General features: G+C 34.8%; 1 protein-coding gene across 1 annotated transcript; it reads right to left on the reverse strand.

Moving 5' to 3' along the window:
- Positions 1–14,626: 14,626 nt before the first annotated feature.
- LOC105766580 (calcium-dependent protein kinase 26) lies at positions 14,627–19,212 on the reverse strand. Its single transcript, XM_012586077.2, has 7 exons — positions 17,545–19,212; positions 16,735–16,878; positions 16,461–16,613; positions 15,892–16,007; positions 15,563–15,730; positions 15,138–15,362; positions 14,627–14,966 (listed from the first exon to the last, which is right to left on the reverse strand). The coding sequence occupies exons 1-7, from the start codon at positions 18,578–18,580 to the stop codon at positions 14,862–14,864; spliced, it is 1,947 nt and encodes a 648-aa protein (XP_012441531.1). The 5' UTR covers positions 18,581–19,212; the 3' UTR covers positions 14,627–14,861.
- Between the last annotated feature and the right edge of the window lie 1,066 nt (positions 19,213–20,278).

A 20,278-nucleotide genomic window follows, 5' to 3' on the forward strand; every position in this document is an offset into this window, starting at 1 on the left:
TTTCGATGATAATGACTCCAATGATGAAGGTTTTGGCAAACTTTGCTTCATGGCTCTTGAAGAAAAAAAAGGCATCTTTTAACTCATATGATCTGAATTCAAATCCTTTTAATGAGTTGTAATATGCTTTTGATGAGTTAGCTATGAAATTTGAGACCATGAATTCTTAGTATAAGAAAATAGTTTCTTAGGTCAAAATAGAGAATGATTTTCTTTAAAAAACTAAAGATAATTTTGAAAGTAAAATGATGTAGAAACTTTCAAAATTAAATGTTCTACATTTGAAAAAGAAAATCTTGATTTGAAATTAAAACTTGAAAGCTTAAAGAAAGAAAAAGAAATTTTTTTAGAAAACTCATCAAAAATGGCAAAATGTGAACATTGCTATTTCCATGGTCATACATTACATACTTGTCCAATAAAGAAAAGGATTAAATATAATTGTCATACATTACAATCTTGGTCATACATTACGTTGTAACTAACGTTCAAAAACCCAAGGCAAATTGGGTATCAAAAGCCAGGTAAGTGTCTCTTGTAAATATAGATGTTTTTATAGATTTTCATGTTTTTCATTTTTTTTGAAAAAATATACATATATCATTTTGCAAACAAGTTTTTTTTTTTGTTATGGAATTTGTTTAAGCAAGTGATTTATGAGAAAATGATTTGATATTTTGAAATTTTACTTTTAAAGCTTGCTTAGATAAAGAATTTTGATAAACTTACAAAACTTTATATTTTTCGTGTTTTAAAATGCAAGTTTGTAGGACTCTTAGAACTCAAATGATCAAATTTTGATTTTAATTATTAATGGACATGAAAACCATTTAGACACCTTTGGAATGAGTAATAAGACTTTATTAAATGGTTTAAAGATCTTTGAAATGATATTTTCATATAATTGTCCATTATGAGTCTAAAATTTAAGAAATGAGCTTTTTAGATTTGATTTTTAGATTTCCTTGTTAATTAGGCCATTAGATCACTCAAACAAGTTTGTTTCATTGTTTGAAAGTTCTTGGAAAGGTTCAAGTTGGTCAAAATTGTGTTTTTCAAGTTTTGACTCCTTTAATGGCCATTTTCAAAAGATAAAAAAAATGAGTTTAAAAGTTTTAAAGGTTTAGCTTTTTTTGATCCATATAATTAATGATATTTGTGTAACTAGATAGTTCTAAATACATATAGGTTGTATATAAGTGCATGCGTTTGCCAACATATTTGAAATAACTCGTGCTTAATATGCATTGTACAAAGTTCTTATGTCTTATTTCCAATTTTTTTGACACTTAGTACTTTAGTTGAATATGTTCTTTTTTTCTTTTTTTGCGAAAGAAGCCACCAAGTGATTTTTAATTTTAAACATGTTTGTCTATTTTTCTATGCTTGTTTGTATATATTTTATGTTTATATGTATGATTGAATACTTACATGGCTTGTTTGTCTTGATTTCTGTGCATTTTTGTACTCACTTTTTTTATTTTCAAAGCTTGGTCTCGCACTATGTTCTTATTGTTTCGAGACAAGGCCACTTCAAATGAAAAATACAATTTGTATGCCTCATGCCTCGAGGAAAACCCCTTTTTTCTCTCATGACAGTTTGTCGAATGCCTCAAACTATATAGGCTTTCGGGCCACATATAACCATGGAAACAAGAATCTGATGCTTACACAACTCAAAAACGAATTACTATCCTATGAGTTGATCTTGAATTACGGTCAATTGATCCAAAAAGCAGAAGCAAGCCTAGTTGTTGGTTTTTCCTCTAAAGGGAAGGAAAATCACGTTAAAAGAAACAATGCTAATTCTTCTGGGCCACCTCAAGTGGAAAGGAAAAGAACCAAGAATCCTAAAGACTTATTCAAGATTAAATGTTTTTCGACAACAAGAAAGGGCACTTCAAGGCAAGCTGCAAAGAGTGGAAGGATTATTTAGGCACTAAAGGAAAATGTATGAAACTCTTTATGATAGAAGCTTGCTTAGTGGAAGATTTAATAGACCACTAGGTCATTGATTCTGGAGCCACTAATAATGTGTGTATTTCTCTATAAGGGTTCGAGGAAATGAAAGATCCTAGAGATAATAGTCTATAGTTGTGGACTGGAAATGAAACAAGTGTGGCAGCTGAAGCAATGAGAGATGTACATCTTTATTTTGATAATTTTAGGAACATTATTTTCAAAGACATTTTTTATGTACCAAGTTTCTAAAGAAGCTTGATTTTTGTTGCATGCTTATTTAAAGACGGGTTGACTATGACTTTTAATAATAGTATTGCAATATTTAGAATTCATAAACTTATCTATAATGGATGGATGTCAAATAATCTTTATTTTATCAAACCAAAGATGTACACATTAAAATGTGTATTGTCCTGGTTGGCATCTTCATTAAAATGTATTGTCCTGTGCGACCATATACCAATATCAGCAACAATTACTACCTCCAGGCCATAGACAAGGGAAAATACAATTTCTCCTGTTGTAATATGAGGCAAAGTTTACAGGGCCCATAAGATTCCTAACAGCTCTTCTAACCACGCACCCTTGGCCTCACCAACTTTTTTTTAAGGCCATTAGAATATTCTTATTCGTTGCTTTTGCCTGCCTATTCATTTGTGGCGTTTTAATAGAACTCTGAGCCAAAGCAATCTAAAGATCTGTACAAAAAATTTTAAACTTTCCTTAAAACTATGTGCCATTGTCTGTGATAATCAAGTGAGGTACACCAAACCTGTACACAATTGATTTCCAAAGAAAATACTCCATTTGTTTCTTTCTAATGGTTGTCAAAGCTTCAGCTTCAATTCACTTAGTGAAATAGTCAACAACCACCACTATAATTTTTTTACTGTAGCTATCGGGAATAGACAGAGAATATCAATTCCCCAGGTAACAAATAGCCAAGGACTTGACATGACTTGAAGAGGTTCTGTTGGTTGTCACTGCACCTGAGCATATCTACGGTAGGAGTCGCATGTACGAACCAAATGATGTGCATCCTTTTGAATAGTAAGCCGGTAATACCCTTATTTGAAAATATTTTGGGCAAGCAGTCTTCCACCCAAATGGTCACTATAGATGCCTTCATGAATCTTTCGCATTATGTACTCAGCCTTAAACAGTGATAGGCATCGCAGAGCAGATACGGAAAGCCTTTTTTAAATTGTAACAGCCTATTTTCAGTGAAATCGAAACAGTGATTTTAGGACCACAAATCTAAAGTCAAAAAAACATATTATTATTATTTGGTCTACTGTATGATAGAAATATTGTATAAAAATTCCGCTAATAACTTTTACTGTTTACATACTCAATTTAATAAAAAGGATTAAATCGCGTAAAGTGCAAAAGTTTTGTTCTAATAGCTAAAGGTGTCAAATAGCTATAGAATTTTAAAGTGGATGTCCTTATATGGTAATTAGACAATTAAATGTGATAGTGGATGTACATGGCTTGGCATTAGTGTAAATTTTAAAGTTAATTAAGGTTAATTTTGTAAATAAGTAATAAATGATAAAATAAATAAAACCAAATTTGTTATCATCTTTATCCATCATTTTTTTCAACCAAATATTGAAGGAAGAAAGCTATTTTTTGTCTTTAGGGTTCAACAAGCTTGTTTCCATCAATTAGGTATGTGTTTTGTCCCGTTTTTTATAATTTTTATGTTTCTGGGATTGTTGTATCTTAATCTAGCTAGCCCGGGGACTAATTTTTGAAACTGTTAAAGTATTTGAGTTTTCCATTGATGAACATGTTAGGGTTTTGAAGTTTAATGGTATAAAATGAATGGTTGTTGTTAGATAAACAACTTTTGTAAAAGAATTTTTGATGAAATTATCAATTAGGAATTAAATTGAACAATGTGATAAATTGTGTGGTAAAATTGTGAATTTGTGAAATATGTGGGCTGTTGTAAGCATGTATATAATTTGGCTATGATGGGTTGTAATGAAATTGTGCAAATTTCCATTTTTATGATATAAGGACTAAATTGTAAAGAAATTAAAAGTAAGGCAAAGTGGTAATTTTGCCAAAATTATATGTTGGACTAAATTGAATATGAATTATATTGAATAGATTTAAATTCATTTGTATAAATCCAGTTATACCTCGTACGGAGTTAGTCGAGGCAAAGAAAAATCTTGGATTAGTCGCCTTCGTATTTATGAACACTCGTCGAGGTAAGTTCATGTAATTAAATTGCGTATTTATATGCTTTAATTGAAATATATGTATGTGGAAGGTATAACTGCTATGTATAATTACCAATCGCATATTCGACGACAAACGATGACTACCGAGCTTCGTTTGAACCTTAGGAACTCATAGGATAAAAATGACATGTCATTAGGGTTACTGATTTCAGCTTTTATGAGCTTATCGATACTCAGCTCATATGAGCTTACCGTTATTCAACTCGGAGGAGCTTACCGTTTATAGCTCGTATGAGTATACATGTACATGAATTGACGGATTACAGTTCAGTACACCTCGTCTGTACTACCCGCGTATCCAACGATATTCTAAATGGTTCAACGAGCATTGTTCTGTTACGAGATTGCATGAGCTCAATATGAACTACCATAGGTATTTACATGAGATATATGAAAATGATTTGTACATGATATATAGATACATGATTTGAAAATTATATGTACATGGAAATTTGATTATTGTTGAGCTCATACATGTTTCTAGATATTTATATGAATTACATGACTAACATGGTTGATGAGGATATGTGTCTAGGCTTTTGGTCAAATTGATTTGGATATGTTTTGTATACTTACCTTAAATGTAAATAAATGGTAAGTTAAATTCTATGTTATACGAACTTACTAAGCTTAAATGCTTACTCTGTGTTATTTTCTATGTTTTATAGTGATTCGAAAACTCGTTCGAGTTGGAAGCTTTTCGGAGCTATATCAGACTATCCATCGGCTCTTTTCGTACTTTTGATTATTTAATTACGGTTATAATGGCATATATAGGTTAATTTTGCCAATGTTGGCATATAAGTGTTTTGTTGAGATTAGCCACTTATATGGCTTGTGTTTGGTATATTCTAATGTGTATATATATGTGGCCATTTCAAATTTGATGTGTGTTTGATATTGAAGAATGATGGAAAGTAAAATGTGGTTTGAATATGCATATAAAATATGTTATATACCTTGAAGTGATTTAGTGCTTTGTTATGGAAAACTTTTAAGTATATTGATGTTACTTAGAATGGTATATTTGGTACCATTTTGAAATATTGGTACGTTTTGGTAAGTAAGTTAAGTGACAAGAAATGAATGATTTACCTTGTCAATTGGTATTTTGGATACCAATTGGGTGAGCTTGATAAGTGACCTACATGATAGGTTTTGGTACAATTATGCATATATGCATTTGGTTATTTAGGTAAATTTGGATACATGGTTGACATGTTTGCATATTGTCACTTGAGGTGCCTAAGGGCATATTGGTTGTATGTGATGATTTTACATGTTTAAAACTTGATTTTGCCTTGTTTTGGATGTCTAATTACGGCTTGTGTATATTCAAAATTTTGAGTGTAGGTAGATGCCAAACTAGGTGAGAAATGTGGCTTGTAAAATGGCCTATTTTCGTCTACACAGGTAGAGACACGGGCGTGTGTCTCAGCCGTGTGTGACATACAGCCAAGCGACACGACCGTCTGTCCCCTATATCTTTTAAAGAGTGCAAGTCAGTATGCTCACACAGCCAAGCACACGGGCGTGTGGCTTGGCCGTATGGCACAAGTCAATGAGTTACATGGGTACGGACATGGGCTGGGACACAGCCGTGTGTCCTTATTTCGAATGCTCACACGGCCTAAAGACATTGGTGTGTCTCTTGGCCGTGTGACCCCTGCAGCTTTGAAAATTTTTAATGTTTCTAAAATATTTTTTGAGTTTCTAATTTAGTCTTGATTTGTTTCTAAAGTGTATTTTAGGCCTCGAGGGTTCGTATTAGAAAGAAAATGCATGATTATGTTTTGTTTCTGATATGAATGCTATATGTTATTAAATTTTTGAATTTTTTGTCCGTTTAAATTGTAAACTTTCATAATACTCTGTAACCCTATTCTGGCGATGGATTCGGGTTAGGGGTGTTACATATATATTACACCCTCTAAAAAGGTATACCTAACAATTGCAGGACAAAACACGTTGTTTTAACTTGCTATATAATTGAGTAAATGAAAAATTATCTACACAGTACTTCAAATTACTAATTTATCGATTAAAATTTTTCAGGTATATGTAATTTGTGACAACGACTAACCTCGCAGCTCTGCATTGTAACTTTGCGGGCTCTTTCTTATCCATATTATCATACAGACCTTGTCATGTGTGAACTAAATGAGTCATCCATGTCTCCTCATGATCTGTAGTCAAAACTTTGTTGCATGTCGTTCCTCGGAGTTCCTTGTACTCTAATAAATTTTTCCCTCTTTGCTCAATGACAATAAAGGATGTCAGTTTAGATAAAGCATCTGCACGTGTGTTGTCACTCCTTACGACTTTCTTTATCTGAACTTTGCCAAATCTTGTGAGTAGCTAAATTGTGATCGAATGATACCTCTTTAACACTACCTCCTTAACCTCGTACTCGCCATTCATTTACTTCACCACTAATTATAAATCTATATGGATGACCATATCCTTCACTCCTAGTTTGCGTGCTAGTTGTAACCCTGATATTCAAGCTTCATACTCTGCTGCGTTGTTGGATGTTTGAAATCTAAAATTTAATCTATACTAGCATTCATTTCCACTGAAATCAATCAAAAGTACCTTTGCTCTTGACTTTGCTGCGAAGCCATTAACATACATTAGCCACCCTTTCGAATTACCGGTTGTATCTACACCCTCCTAAGGTGACTAACTACAAGGTTGTGTACAACAGATGGAAAAGAGATTTTAAAATAAAGTGTGAGTTGGTCATAAATTATTATCAAAACAATAGGCTAAATTATTGTTGTTCATCAATTGTTAACATGAAATTACGAGTACCATACACGTTTAATTTCATAAGATATTCATAGTTCATTATTTCAAGTTACACACTATATTACCTGCTGGATCAACAGGCTTCTTGAAAGAGCACTCCACTATAAAGTCAGCTAATATATGTCCTTTTATGGCCATTCTCGAGGCGAACTCCATGCCAAATTCATCTAACTCGATACTCCACTTTGTCACCATTTCCGAAGTATCAACTTTAGATAAAACTTCTTTTATAGTTTGATTAGTCATGACAACAACTGGATGAGCCTAGAAGTAGGGGCATAGCTTATGAGCTGCAACAATCAAAGCAAAGATGAGCTTTTCAATTTTTGAGTACCTCAACTCGCCGTTCTAAAGTACCTTACTGACGTAGTATACTGGGAATTGGTGAATGTCTTCGGCTTTAACTAGGACCACTGTAACTATTTCCTCTGAGGTAGCCAAGTACAAATAGAGGGTCTCCCCCCACTCATGGTGACTTCAGAAGTGGCAGGGAGGTGAGGTATGACTTAAGCTTCTCAAAGGCTGTGTAGCACTCCTTAGTTCATAAAAAAAAGGTCCTTAAGGATTTGAAGAAGGGAAAGCATTTGTTGCCATCCTAGAGATAAACCTGTTGAGCACCATTATGCTTTCCATGAGATACTGACTATCCTTGATAGTTCACAGATGAGGCATTTTTAAGATAGCACAGATCTTCTCCAAGTTCACCTCTATCCCCCTTTTCGAGATCATAAAATCCAAAAACCTACCAGCTTGTACGTCAAAAGCACACTTCTCAGGGTTTCAACTTCATGTTGTAGGTCCTCAAGACTGCGAACACGTCTGACAAGTTCCACACATGCTCTTCCATATTTGCACATTTTACCAACATGTCATCGACATAGACATCAAGACTGCACCCTATATGTTCGATGAAAATCCTGTTCACCAGCCTCTGATAGGTTGCTCCCGCATTATTGAGGCCAAAAGGTATGATCCAATAAAAGAACAACTGTCCCACATTTTGATAGGTTTCTCGTAGTCATTCTGATCCAAAAGAAATTTGGTTATAACCTGAAAATACATTCATGAAGCTCATGAACCTATGACCTACAAAAGCATCAATCAAACGGTTAATCGAGGGTAAAGGAAAGTTATCCTTGGGGCACGTTTTGTTAAGGTTGGTAAAATTAATACACATCCTTCATTTATCTTTTTCCTTTTTCACTATAACCACATTCGAAACCCAATCTGGATACTCAAGCTTCCTAATAAAACCTGTCGACAACAATTTGGCTACCTTCTGCCTTACGGCTTCCACCACCTATGAAGTGAACTTTCTCTTATTCTACTTAACAAGCTTGGCTTAAGAAAGTACATTTAGCCTGTGGACAATTACCTGCGAATCAATCCCTGTTATATCTGTTACTAAGAAAACAAAAATATCAGAGTTCACCTTCAAACACTGAACCAAAGTGTCATTTTCTTCAGGTAATAATGCTAATGAAATTTTAATTGTCATTTGTTCATCATCGTAAAATAGCTATAAAGTCTCTATGTGCTCTGTTGCTTCAGGTTTCTTACTTCTCTCTTCATCCTTCACATCTAGGCTATCTAAGTCTAAGGTTTAGCTAGCTAGCTCTACGTTCTGCGAACTCTTGCCCCCAACTATGGGCTCTCGTGCCTGCTTCATTGACAACATCTGACACTGTCTCGCTGTACAATGGTCGGATCACATGAACCTGATCCCTATCTTTGTCGAAAATTTAATCTTCATAGAAAATATTGCTACTACCATCTTCGTTGTTCTCATAATCGGGCATTCGAAAATGGCATTATACGCCATAGGATGGTCCACAATAAAAAATTGGACATATTATGTAGTCGTAAGCTCGTCATTAGACATGTCCATGGGTCGAGCCACCCGGCCCAGCCCAAAAGCCCGCTCGTAAAGTGAGAGAGTTTGGATAAAAATATAGGCCCAAAAAATGGGCTTGGGTAAAAAAATAAGGCCAATTTAGAAAACGGGTCAAACCTTGGGTAAGGTTTTTTTGGCCCGAGCCCGACCCGAATATGAAAAAAACATGTTTTTCTACTTTTTTTTGTTGTTTTTTTAATTATTTTATTATTGTTTTTCACTATTTTGCTATCATTTCACAATTATATTGCTATTATTTTGTTGTTATTATTTGGATATAGTATAACTCTTTTTTATTGTTAATTTTGTTACTATTTTTCACATTTGCTTGTTAAGTTACATTTATCTTAGTATTATTTAAGTATACATATTTTTTAAATTTATTTTTAATTTGTTGGGAAACATTTATTTTAATGTTTTTAATATTTTGATGTATTATATATATTTTAAAAAATTATATAAAAATTAATACAGGTGGGTTAGGTTGGGCTCGGGTTGTAGTATTTTTGTCTGGGTTGACTTGAGCAAAATTTTAGGCCCATTTTTTGGGCTGGGCCAGGCCCGGACCTAAATTTTTTGTTGGGCTCGGACTAGTCCATGGACAACTCTACTCATCATCTCCCAGCGTGATTAGTAAAGTGATAGAACTCTTTACCTCAACTAGGTGGTTCGCGAAACCATACAGCAGGCTTGCCTTGGATAAAGTTTGCTCCTTCATCAAGTCATTCCCTTCTTCATCACACATGAACTCCTTATCGTCATTACCAAATTCAATATTCAATTTTCCCTGTTGACACAACCTCTTATATGGATAACTAACATAACACTCCTCATGTGGGCTTTCCTCTTCGCATTAGAACTTGCCCAATCCTCATCCATGCCTACAATCACATGAATAGTACCTCTGACCTTCTGCTTACCCTTGGGATCTCCCTACGAACTCTGACCCTATTGGGAAGTACCTTGATCCATAAAATTAGTGAGCTTACCATTTCTCACCGCCTTTTCGATAGCATCCTTCAAAGTAAAATAGTCTTCAATTTTGTGCCCCACATCATTATGGAAAGCACACCTATCCTTGGAACTTGACCTCTTGGTACCCTGCCTCATAGGAGATGGCTTATACAGAAGGCTTAAACTCATGCAATCTCTACTTCTTGTCACCTCAGGCACACAGAGCCTAGTTGGGTGGCCCATGCCTACTGCGAGCTCCTTCTCTCTCCCTAAATTGTTTACTTTCTCCTTTAAATGTACCACGCGTCACCTCTTAATCTCTTCTGCCTTTGTGAACTTGTGAGCCCGCTCATACAACTTTGCCAAACTCTTAGGCCTGTTATCGGTAAAAGAGTATTGCACATGTTCATTCTGCACTCCTATGATGAATGCATCAATAGCCTACTGGTCCTTGAGTTTATTCGTATTCAGTGTTGCTGCATGAAACCATTTCACGTAATCTTGGAGAGACTCAACTTCTCTCTACTTTACAGACATTAATCCCATAGGTGTGCTCATGATTGTTCTATAATCCCTAAACCTTCCTAGAAACATCTGACCCAATTGGGAAAAACTTCAGATGGAGCCTTGAGGAAGAAGCAAGTACCAATGCTTCGCACTTCCCTTAAGCATTATGGAAAAAAGTTTACACTTTGCAGGGTCCAAAGCTCCCAACACGCTCATATAGTCGTTATATTGCATTAGATAGGCTCGTGGGTCTCTCCTACCCTCGAACATGTCTTTTGGGACCTTAAAATCATGCAGTAGACTTACTGTCCCTATCTCTGGGTCCAACAGATTGTTAGAGCAAAAAAACTAGTCCATGTCCCTAGACTCAAGATGCAATGCCCTCACGTCTCACCGCAATGTATCCATCTCGTTCTTCGATTCTCTCACATGCAAGCCTGGACCTTCATCCTTATCGTGAAAATCAGAATTATCAGATTGTACATTTCTTTTAAGTTCCTCATTTTGCCTCATTAACTCCTGCTGAAATTTTTGCTACTGCTCAAATCATGCATTTTGTTCCGCCATTTGTTCCCTCATTAACTTTATTTACTCCTGAAGAGCAAGAAATTGTTGAGGCGATGCTTCTTGGTCGGAAGGAAATGACAACCAGCAACTAGCAGGAAGTTTCAAGTCGAACGGGCTCGAACTTTCTAGGTGAGTCACATTACTAAGGTTTTCCGGTTGGTCCGCAAACCATCCAGCAAACAAGTCCATTCCAGTAGGTTGGCCACCAGAACCCTATGCTCTAGCTTGTCCAGATAAAAGATCAAAGGGAAAATTCTCATTTGGGTGATCTATTGTAACTTTTGGAATTTTTTTCTCAAACTAAAAGAAATCGATTGGTCGAAAGTTGGTCCACGCTCACCGCACCAATTGTTGAGTGTTTTTTCGTTGTGTCTCATTGAATGGGACAATCGAATATTTATACACATGGTTACTGTTCATGGAATTGACGTTCTTAGTAGGCTTTATGAATGCTAGACATGTGTACCATTCTAGTTTGCCTACTGGACTTCGTAGCCCCCACATACGAACTCCTTGGTATATGCGAATTGGGATCGCAAACTCCCCTTGTGAGCCCTTCTAGTGAACCTCCACTATAAGGCCTGCACGCATCCATCTGGTAGGCCTAGCTGGGTTGCAGGTAGGTGACCCAAACTTTATCTGGGTTTCAAGTTGGTGATCATAAATACATAATACATTTCCAACAATTTGGTCACCACCATCTCAAGATCAATGTCTTTCCCTTCATCATTATCGTCTCTAGTTTAGGTTTTTTAAAAATATCTGTTTATTTATGGAATAATTAGGTTTTTCTTCAATAAAATAACAACGAACGTTATATACTATTATAGGTACAAATATTTAATAATATCAAATCAGCTCAAAGAAGAGAATCAACTTTTGTTTTCTTCTACATTTCCATATATCTATTTATGATTTTTTTAATTTTATCTATTGAGTTGGTGTCACACTCAATTCGATCAGAAATTATGAAAATGTAATTTTGTAAATTAAAAAGTTATATTATTTGAGAGTATTTTAGCTTTTCATTTTAACAAAAACCAATTAAAATATGAATATAATGAGATTATAGGCCAAGTCAAAAAAATTTGTAGGAGAGATCGAAATTAAATTATCGTAAAAATACAATTTTATTATTTTAATAGCCTATATCTTTATAATTTTTAAAGAATTAAATCAATTTTTATCATTTTTGGGGTCAAAGTGTAATTTTATCAGTACTAATTTAAAATTTTATAAATTATAAAGGGACCTAAATTGAAAAAGTTTCATTTTTGGGGGGACCAGGACCCTGCAACTAGACCTGATCATGGGTCAGGCCACCCGGCCTAGCCCGAAGTCCTGCCTAAAATGTGGGAGGGTTTGAGCAAAAATATAGGCCCGAAAAATCGGCTTGGACAAAAAAATAAGGCCCGTTTAAAAAACAGGCCAGGCTTCGGGTAAGACATTTTTGGCCCGGGCTCGGCGCAGCCCAAATTCACTAAATGACAAAAAAAATCTACTCTTTTTTTGTTTTTTGTTTTTGAATGTTATTTTCTTGTTGTTTTCTTCTTATTTTGCTACCATTTTACTATTATGTTGCTACTATTTTGTTGTTATTGTTTGTGTATTGTATAAAACTTATTTTATCGTTAATTTTGTTGTTATTTTAGTGACATTTGCTTGTTAAGTTGCATTTATCTTAGTGTTATTTAAGTCTACATATTTTTTAAAATTTATTTTCAATTTGTTGGGAAATATTTATTTTGATGTTTTTAGTATTTTTGATGTATTATATATATTTAAAAATAATATAAAAATTAATAGGGAATGGCCGAGTCAGGCCTAGGTTTTAGCATTTTTATCCAGGTCAGACTTGGGCAAAATTTTACGCTCATTTTTTAGGCCAGGTCGGGCCAAGGCCTAAATTTTTAGTTGAGCCTGGTGCGGCCCATGAGCACCTCTACCTGCAGCCCCCTCTGGCTCCACCCATGAATGAGATTTGAACTCACACCTTTTGGATTTCAAATCTCTTAAATTTATCACCCAACCAAAGCCTCACTTTAACATATTTTATACATTTTGTTTTAATATACACAATTTATCATCTTCAGCACTTGTATACAGTAGGATTTGAACCAATACTAATTACATTGAAAAAACTCTAAATTTACCACTAAAATTTTGATTTACTTAGACATTTTAATTTTGTTATGCACACATTATTACCTCCGTCAATCAACAATTGTATATTATTTTAAACACACATTTATCTTATAATTTCCACATGCATATATGTGTGATAAGATTTTGGTATTATTTGAAATAATTTTAAATTTCTAGTTTATTTAATGTTTATTTTTCATAAAATTTATATAAAAATAACTTTGCTGCTTTTTTAGGTGATAAATTTGTGGTATAATAAAAATTTAGTCCTTAACGTGTTTTTTATTGATTTGGTCATTTCCTTCTATTAACAATCGATCTGAGATGAGAGGTGCCATTGAAGCATGTACCAGTAAAAATTTTTGGATTTATGTAAGAATTATAAGTTTAAAACACTTTTACAAAATAATTAAAGCATGTTTTATGCGAATTGAAAATTTTTAAAAAAAATCTAAAATCATTTAGAATTTATCTAAAGTTGATTGGAGGTGATTTGAACTCAAAATAGGTCTCAAAAGTTAAAATAACTAGAAAAAGTGTAAGGTTGCCATAGGGGCTCAGTGTCGCGATGCGACTCACTGAATTAAACAATATACCTCCTATTTGGATTTGATAGACAATATAATAAATTTTTAATCAATTTACTTAATTTCGATTAGAGTATGGGCTTATCTTCTCTAATATATACATATAAATACAGGATAATAACCTATATCATTACAAAGGATGAGTTTGGATAGCCAGTGCGTTTACCTGCGGTTAGTGGAAAAACAGCGGTGACGGTGAGATTAGATACTGTAACGATAATATAGCGTGAGACAAAAAGTAAACTAAACGCACCGCACCGCACCCAATCGCTCATCCAAACCCACCCAAAGTTCACCTCAAGTTCTTACCCAATTGAAATCCCAAATCTCTCTAGTAATATTAAAATCCCAAATCTCGTGCGGATAAAATTGTAAGAGAAATGGAAGAAATTTGGGATGACATGCTTTCCTCCACATCTCCTTCCAGTCATTTTCCGGTATCTCTTCAGTCTGTGGTTCCATCCGATTAATCTGGTGAATCATCTCCAAGTATAAAAGCCTAGGATTGCTTCTCTAAAAATTGTCAATCTTTTAAAACAGAAATGAAATATCTTATCATCAATTTAATTGATTTTGTTAATACCAAGTACAAAATCTATCAGTATCATATGTTCACAACATCAAAGGATAGAAAATACAATTAATATATAGCAAGCTGACATTGAAGAGACTACAGTTTGTTTGTATTTGAAATATAACACAGTTACTTCAAAGAAAAGGAACTTTCAAAAAATATATATTAAAAATATGAAGGTAAACGTTATTCTCTCTGTATTTGGAAAACAAATCTAATCTTAAATTGAAACAAAAACCCAATGTGGAGATTATTATATTCATCTTAAGAAGGGATGAAGAAACCATTATATGGCTAAAATAAAATCACAACATTGAATTAGTTAACTAAAATTTATAATAAATATATATATATTTATATATAAATATATAAATTTATTATATTTGTACTATAAAAATGGATGAAAACAAGATGAGTCAATGCAGCAGGGGTCTAAAAAATTTGTACATGCATTTTCAGGAACAATAAGGGCTCAGGGAAGGATTTCCTGATGAAATGAATGAATGAATGAAGGAATTGATCAGCCTCAAAATTTGATGAGTTTTGGGGCAAATAAAAAAAAATTGAACACTAAAGAAAAAGCCCTAAAGGATTGTATTTCGTCAGCTAGGTGGCAATGCCTCTCTAATTCCGAGGGTCTTCTTACCAAGATCAGGGTTGCCTTTCTGCATCATTGCCACAAACTCATTGTAATCTATCCGGCCATCCTGCAGACAAGGTACAAGATACCAAGTGAGTCAAACCCGGAAATTCGGTCAAGAGAAATGCCACTGTTCAAGTATTCTCCCATAGATCATAACTCAGATGTGTATTAAATTAAATTGTAGAGATGAAAGAGTAAGAGATATGCAGGCGTGAAGGGATATTGAGACTCTTACATTGTCCTGATCAACTTCTCCGATCATTTCATCCAAGTGGATTTCCTCAATACCAAATTCTTGACAAGCTTTTTGAAGCTCATCTTGAGTGATGTAGCCACTGCCATCTTTGTCGAAATACGAGAAGGCTGCCATGAGATTATCTTCCCTCTCAATCTTGTTTAGATGCAATGTTGCAGCTACGAATTCCTCGTAGTCAATTGTACCGTTATTATTAACGTCCGCCTGCAATTCCCAATTGAATAGAAAGAATCAAAGGATGTTAATTAGATCAGGAGTCGTGTACAATTGGCCTATATTACATGGATTCCAGAATAAGTTTCGAATATGGGTATGCTCATCATATCCACTTACATATAAGTCTCGGAAATTTAGCATTTCATGAAAAATGAAAGCATGATATTAATAACTGAAATGAAACTTACCGCCTGCATTAGAGCACGGAATTCTGACTCATCTAGGTCTGCACCAAATCTTTTCAATCCATCTTTGAGTTCATCATATGTGATTTGACCACTGTTATCTGTGTCTATCATCTTGAACATTTCCTTCAACCCTGCTATTTCTTCTTCAGAAAGTCTCTGAGCAATGACCTGAAAAACAAAATTGAAATAAATGGAAATAAAAAAGGAGCTAAGAACAAGGGTAAGCCATTTTAGGTGGTGAGATTTGTGCATTGAAAAGAGTTTCACTCATTTAGTATATTTTTTAAGAAGTTTTATAGACCAATGTTGTCTCAGCGGCAGAAACTTACCTTTAAGGCCATTTTCTTTAGCTTGTTCATTGCAGAAAATTGCTTCATGCGGCTTAATACTACGGAATCAAGTGGCTTGTCTGGAGCAACCCCATCAACCTGTACCCAAGGATGGCCTGAAAGGAACCAAAATAAATTAGCAACTTACTGAAATTCCATAGTCTAACACCAAAGAATCATCTTGTTAAAGCAATAGTCTTAGAATTTTATGAAACCCCAACTGTAAAATCTGAATCCTTGATAACAGTTTGGCCATAGCAATGGTGAACAAAGATGATGGTTTAGATTAGTAAGAAATGAAATTATGGCCTCCCAGATTATCCTAAAGCTATTATAACCACCGAAAAACATGAAAAAGATCGAAAAGCAAATATTAACTGAGAATTAAAGCTAGCCTCAATCATGTTATCAACATCCAAGTTATCCATTACTTATTCCAGCTTGTTTATGACTTTGTTCCATGCTGGGATATGTAGTCTAGTTTGAGATTGTAATCGACACGGCAGTGTTTCTGCTCTTTGTTTTTAATAATATTAACCTATTCCCAAGCAAAAAGAAAAAAGACTTACGCAGTACTTCATGTGCAGTTATCCGCTTTTTAGCATCTCTGACAAGCATTTTTTTCACTAAATCTTTAGCACTTTCAGAGATGTTAGGCCAAGGATCAGATGTGAAGTCAAGCTCACCATGCAAAACCTCTTCAAATATCTCTTGTTCAGTTTCTGTATATAAAAAGAAGAAAAATAACACACAGAAATTGACCAAATTTTGAAAAAAAGGCTCAAAGTACAAAGCTCAAAACTTTCAGAAACAAAAATGGTATCTCATCTGAAGAATTCTTACCACCCCAGAATGGAGGTACCCCACTCAAGAGAATGTAAACGATCACTCCAGCACTCCACACATCTGCTTCTGGACCATAATGCTTCTGCAAAACCTCGGGTGCAACATAGTATGGGCTTCCAACCACATCAGATAAGACTTCCCCTGAAATTATAGGACCTTCATTAGAAAACAACACCATTGCTTATTGCACAGACAGGTTCTCAACATTCCGGAGAATTCTCCAATTTGTTTTTCCCTGTAAATGAACCGGCTTTTAACCTATGTTATCTGGACTCTATTTTTCTTAAATTTCCAATCTGACATATGTTCAAACATTGGTTTTGGAGAACGATCCTCTAAATATACTAAAAACCTAAGAAAAAATAATATATCCATGTCGGACGCATGCCCATATCTTATACCCTGGGTTCAAGTAATTAAAAACTGACGTCCGGTTAGCATCAAAGTATACTGCATATACAATTCTGAACATCATATTCAAATTTTACCTATAAAGTTTCAGTTGGTTATAATTTGCTTCTAGCAGAAAATAAATAATCACTCGAAGTGATACATCAATTTAAATATGATTTCTTAGTGTAAATGTGAAGATAAAACATTTTGTTATCCATGAAGTTCTTTTTAAGATATTATAATTTCTAATTGAGAAATGCCCTTTTCCTTTGCAATAAAAAAGTGAAATTATAACTTGCAGACAACTCCATTGATATCGAAATTCTTTTCTGCAGTTAAATTGTCATGACTCAGTAAAGAATAGAAGACCATAAACCAAAATCAAGCACCAAAAGACAAGGATTTTGAACATACCAGGCTTGAAGAATATCGATAATCCGAAATCAATGGCTTGAAGGGGTGAATCCTCTTGTTCATTAACGAAAAGGAAATTTTCAGGCTTAAGATCCCTATGCATTACTCCCATGGAGTGGCAGGCTTCCACAACACCAACTATCGTTCTTGCTAGTTCAGCCGCCTTTCTTTCAGAATAATGCCCTCTTTGTACAATTCTATCAAAGAGTTCTCCCCCGGCACACAGCTCCATGACAACATGAACCGCCACGGAATCCTCATAAGCCTCTTTGATGGTGACAACATTAGGGTGGCCAGCCAAGTGATGCATTATCTGAATTTCCCTCTTGACATCATCAACATCTTCTGGAGTCACAAGTTTCCTTTTGGCAATAGATTTACAAGCATACTCCTTCCCGGTACCTTTCTCCACACAAAGAAAAGTTGTCCCAAACTGGCCTTGCCCTAACTTCTTCCCCAAGTTATAATATTCCTTCAAATTACCTGTCTTGGTTTGCAACACAGCATCCACCTTCAGCCCTGCACATGATTGCCTCTTCACATTATGAGGCTTCCGAGGTTTCGCAGCATCAGCCTTAGCCTCTTCCTTCCCCGCCACCGCTGCGGTCGCTGCTGCAACTGCAACCTGTGATGGTTTGGATTCAAGTCTTTGAGGGGGAGCCTTAGATTGTTGCCTTTGGGTAACCTTTGATTGTTGTCTTTGGAGGGTTGATTGTTGTCTTTGCATCGGCGTGGACATTGACATTGATTGTTGCCTCGTCATAGACGATTGTTGTCTTTGGGTAACCTTTGATTTTTGCCTTTGGCTTAGGGTCTCTTCTCCTGGTCCTTTCTCTTCCTTCACAATCTTCATCTCTTCAGGGGGGTCCTTCTGAACCTCGGCACCGTCAGCAGCTGCGGCGCCAGCTTCGGCTTCTTTAGTTTCGGACTTCTCACCTTCGTTGTCGGTTTTCTTTTGATCCTCTTCGGCTGGTTTAGGACCGCAACAACTCGCGCATACTGAGCAGATCCCTAATGTAGCACAAACATTTCCCATCTGGAAAAACCGAAACGACTCTCAATTTCCACACACCCTAAATTCCTTCTCCCAACATCCAAGAAATCTATAACCACCCAAATGTCATAACATTATAAAACTCCCATTTTCTTTTCTCCTTAATCCTTATACGGTTCTGTTGTTTTGGCTTCTGAAAAATACCATCAAAATGGAGCTTTCGCCAATCCAAACCACCCTCAGCACCTTTAAATTTGGGAAAAACCCAATGCAGCCAATGATTCAATGGTAAACAATTTCATCAAAAAAACAGAAAAAGAAAATGGAATTTTATTTGACCCTTTAATCTCAAATCCTTCCTCAATATGCAGTTAGCAATGATCGTTAAAAAAGAAGACAAGGAAGAAGAAACCTTCAAGAATCCAATGTAAATAAACAATCACAATGGCCAAACACAATGATTTGAATTTTTTTTTTTTTAAAAGCCAAGGGAAATGGAGAAAAGAAAAGGTATTATATAATGAGATTTGAGATTTCCTAAGTAGGGTTTTTATTAATTTATGTAATCAAAGAAGAAACAAAGAGCTAAAGTTTCCGGCTTTCTTTTTCTTATTTTTTTTTTCTTTTCTTCTCTCCCCTTTCAAGAGGGAAAAAAAGAAAGAAAAAGAGAAAACAGAAAAATGAAGAACGGAAGAGGACAGGTTTTTCCGTTACAAATGCAACATCTTTTACGCGTTTAATTGGGTTCTAATAGGCTGTGACTCACATCCAGTGAAAGATATCTAGGCGTTATTTTATCAAAGCATGATTGTTGCCCAACATTGTGATCGACGGTTGAGATTCTTTTTGGTAATTTATATCGCCAGTTTTTTTGGAGCTTGTTCACGGCCCGCACAATTGAGTTCCCGGGTTGCTGAGGCTCTAATTCATCAACCCCCCACCAGAGCCCTTCTGTTTTTGTTGTTTCCTTTTTCTTCTTTTTTTTTTATAAAACTATATATTAGAGATTATTATAACGTACGTGAATGACGACAACAAAATTTTAAAATAGTAAAAACAGATTTCATCATCACTTGTCGGAAAACCAGAATGAGATTTTGTCTTTTATAGCTTTATATCTCTATTTTTATTCACCTCTCTCTCTATATATATATATTAGGAATAAGATACTACGTTGGGGATTAATTTTTTAATAATTTAATATAAAAATATTTGATTTTTAATAAATTATTTTTAAGTGATAATGTAAAATAGTTTTTTTAAGTTAATAGCTATTTTCTTAAATTTATAAAAGATTATCTAAATAAATTAAAGTCATTTGTAATGTACATAACATATAAACTCTAATAAAAAATAACCTAAAGAGGATTTGGGATATGACTACTGCCTTGACAAGGTTAATGTCGACAAGAACTACGATTGCCAGCCAATGTCTGGCTCGGGATGGGCCAGTTTTGGCATAGGCTTATCAACGGACGTGGCACGTGCTTGCGCTTGAACTGCTGATTTCAAATTCGGTGGTTACTCGATGTCGATGTCTTTGGGCAAATTGGATACACATCGTCGGGATAAAAGAATAGTAATTCCTTGGCCCTAAATTAAACCATGTATTGGGGATCCATGTCAAACTGATGGTCTTGGATTGGTTAATAAATTCTCGACGCTAGTGTTCAAACCACTCTCAACATTCATGAGCCCGGTTAATCAATCAACGCTAGGTTGTCACATACCAAATTAGTC

This window comes from Gossypium raimondii, chromosome 4 (genome assembly GCF_025698545.1).
Source record: "Gossypium raimondii isolate GPD5lz chromosome 4, ASM2569854v1, whole genome shotgun sequence".
In the NCBI taxonomy this organism is placed as follows: Eukaryota; Viridiplantae; Streptophyta; class Magnoliopsida; order Malvales; family Malvaceae; genus Gossypium; species Gossypium raimondii.

Bases quoted from the DNA above. Each gene is read 5' to 3' on its own strand.
- LOC105766580 (XM_012586077.2), bottom strand. From the start codon at position 18,580: ATGGGAAATGTTTGTGCTACATTAGGGATCTGCTCAGTATGCGCGAGT. The intron at 16,879-17,544 runs GTATGTTCAAAA...CTATAATTTCAG, and splicing joins ATCGATATTCTTCAAGCCTG to GGGAAGTCTTATCTGATGTG. The intron at 15,731-15,891 runs GTAAGTTTCTGC...TTTGTTTTTCAG, and splicing joins TAAAGAAAATGGCCTTAAAG to GTCATTGCTCAGAGACTTTC.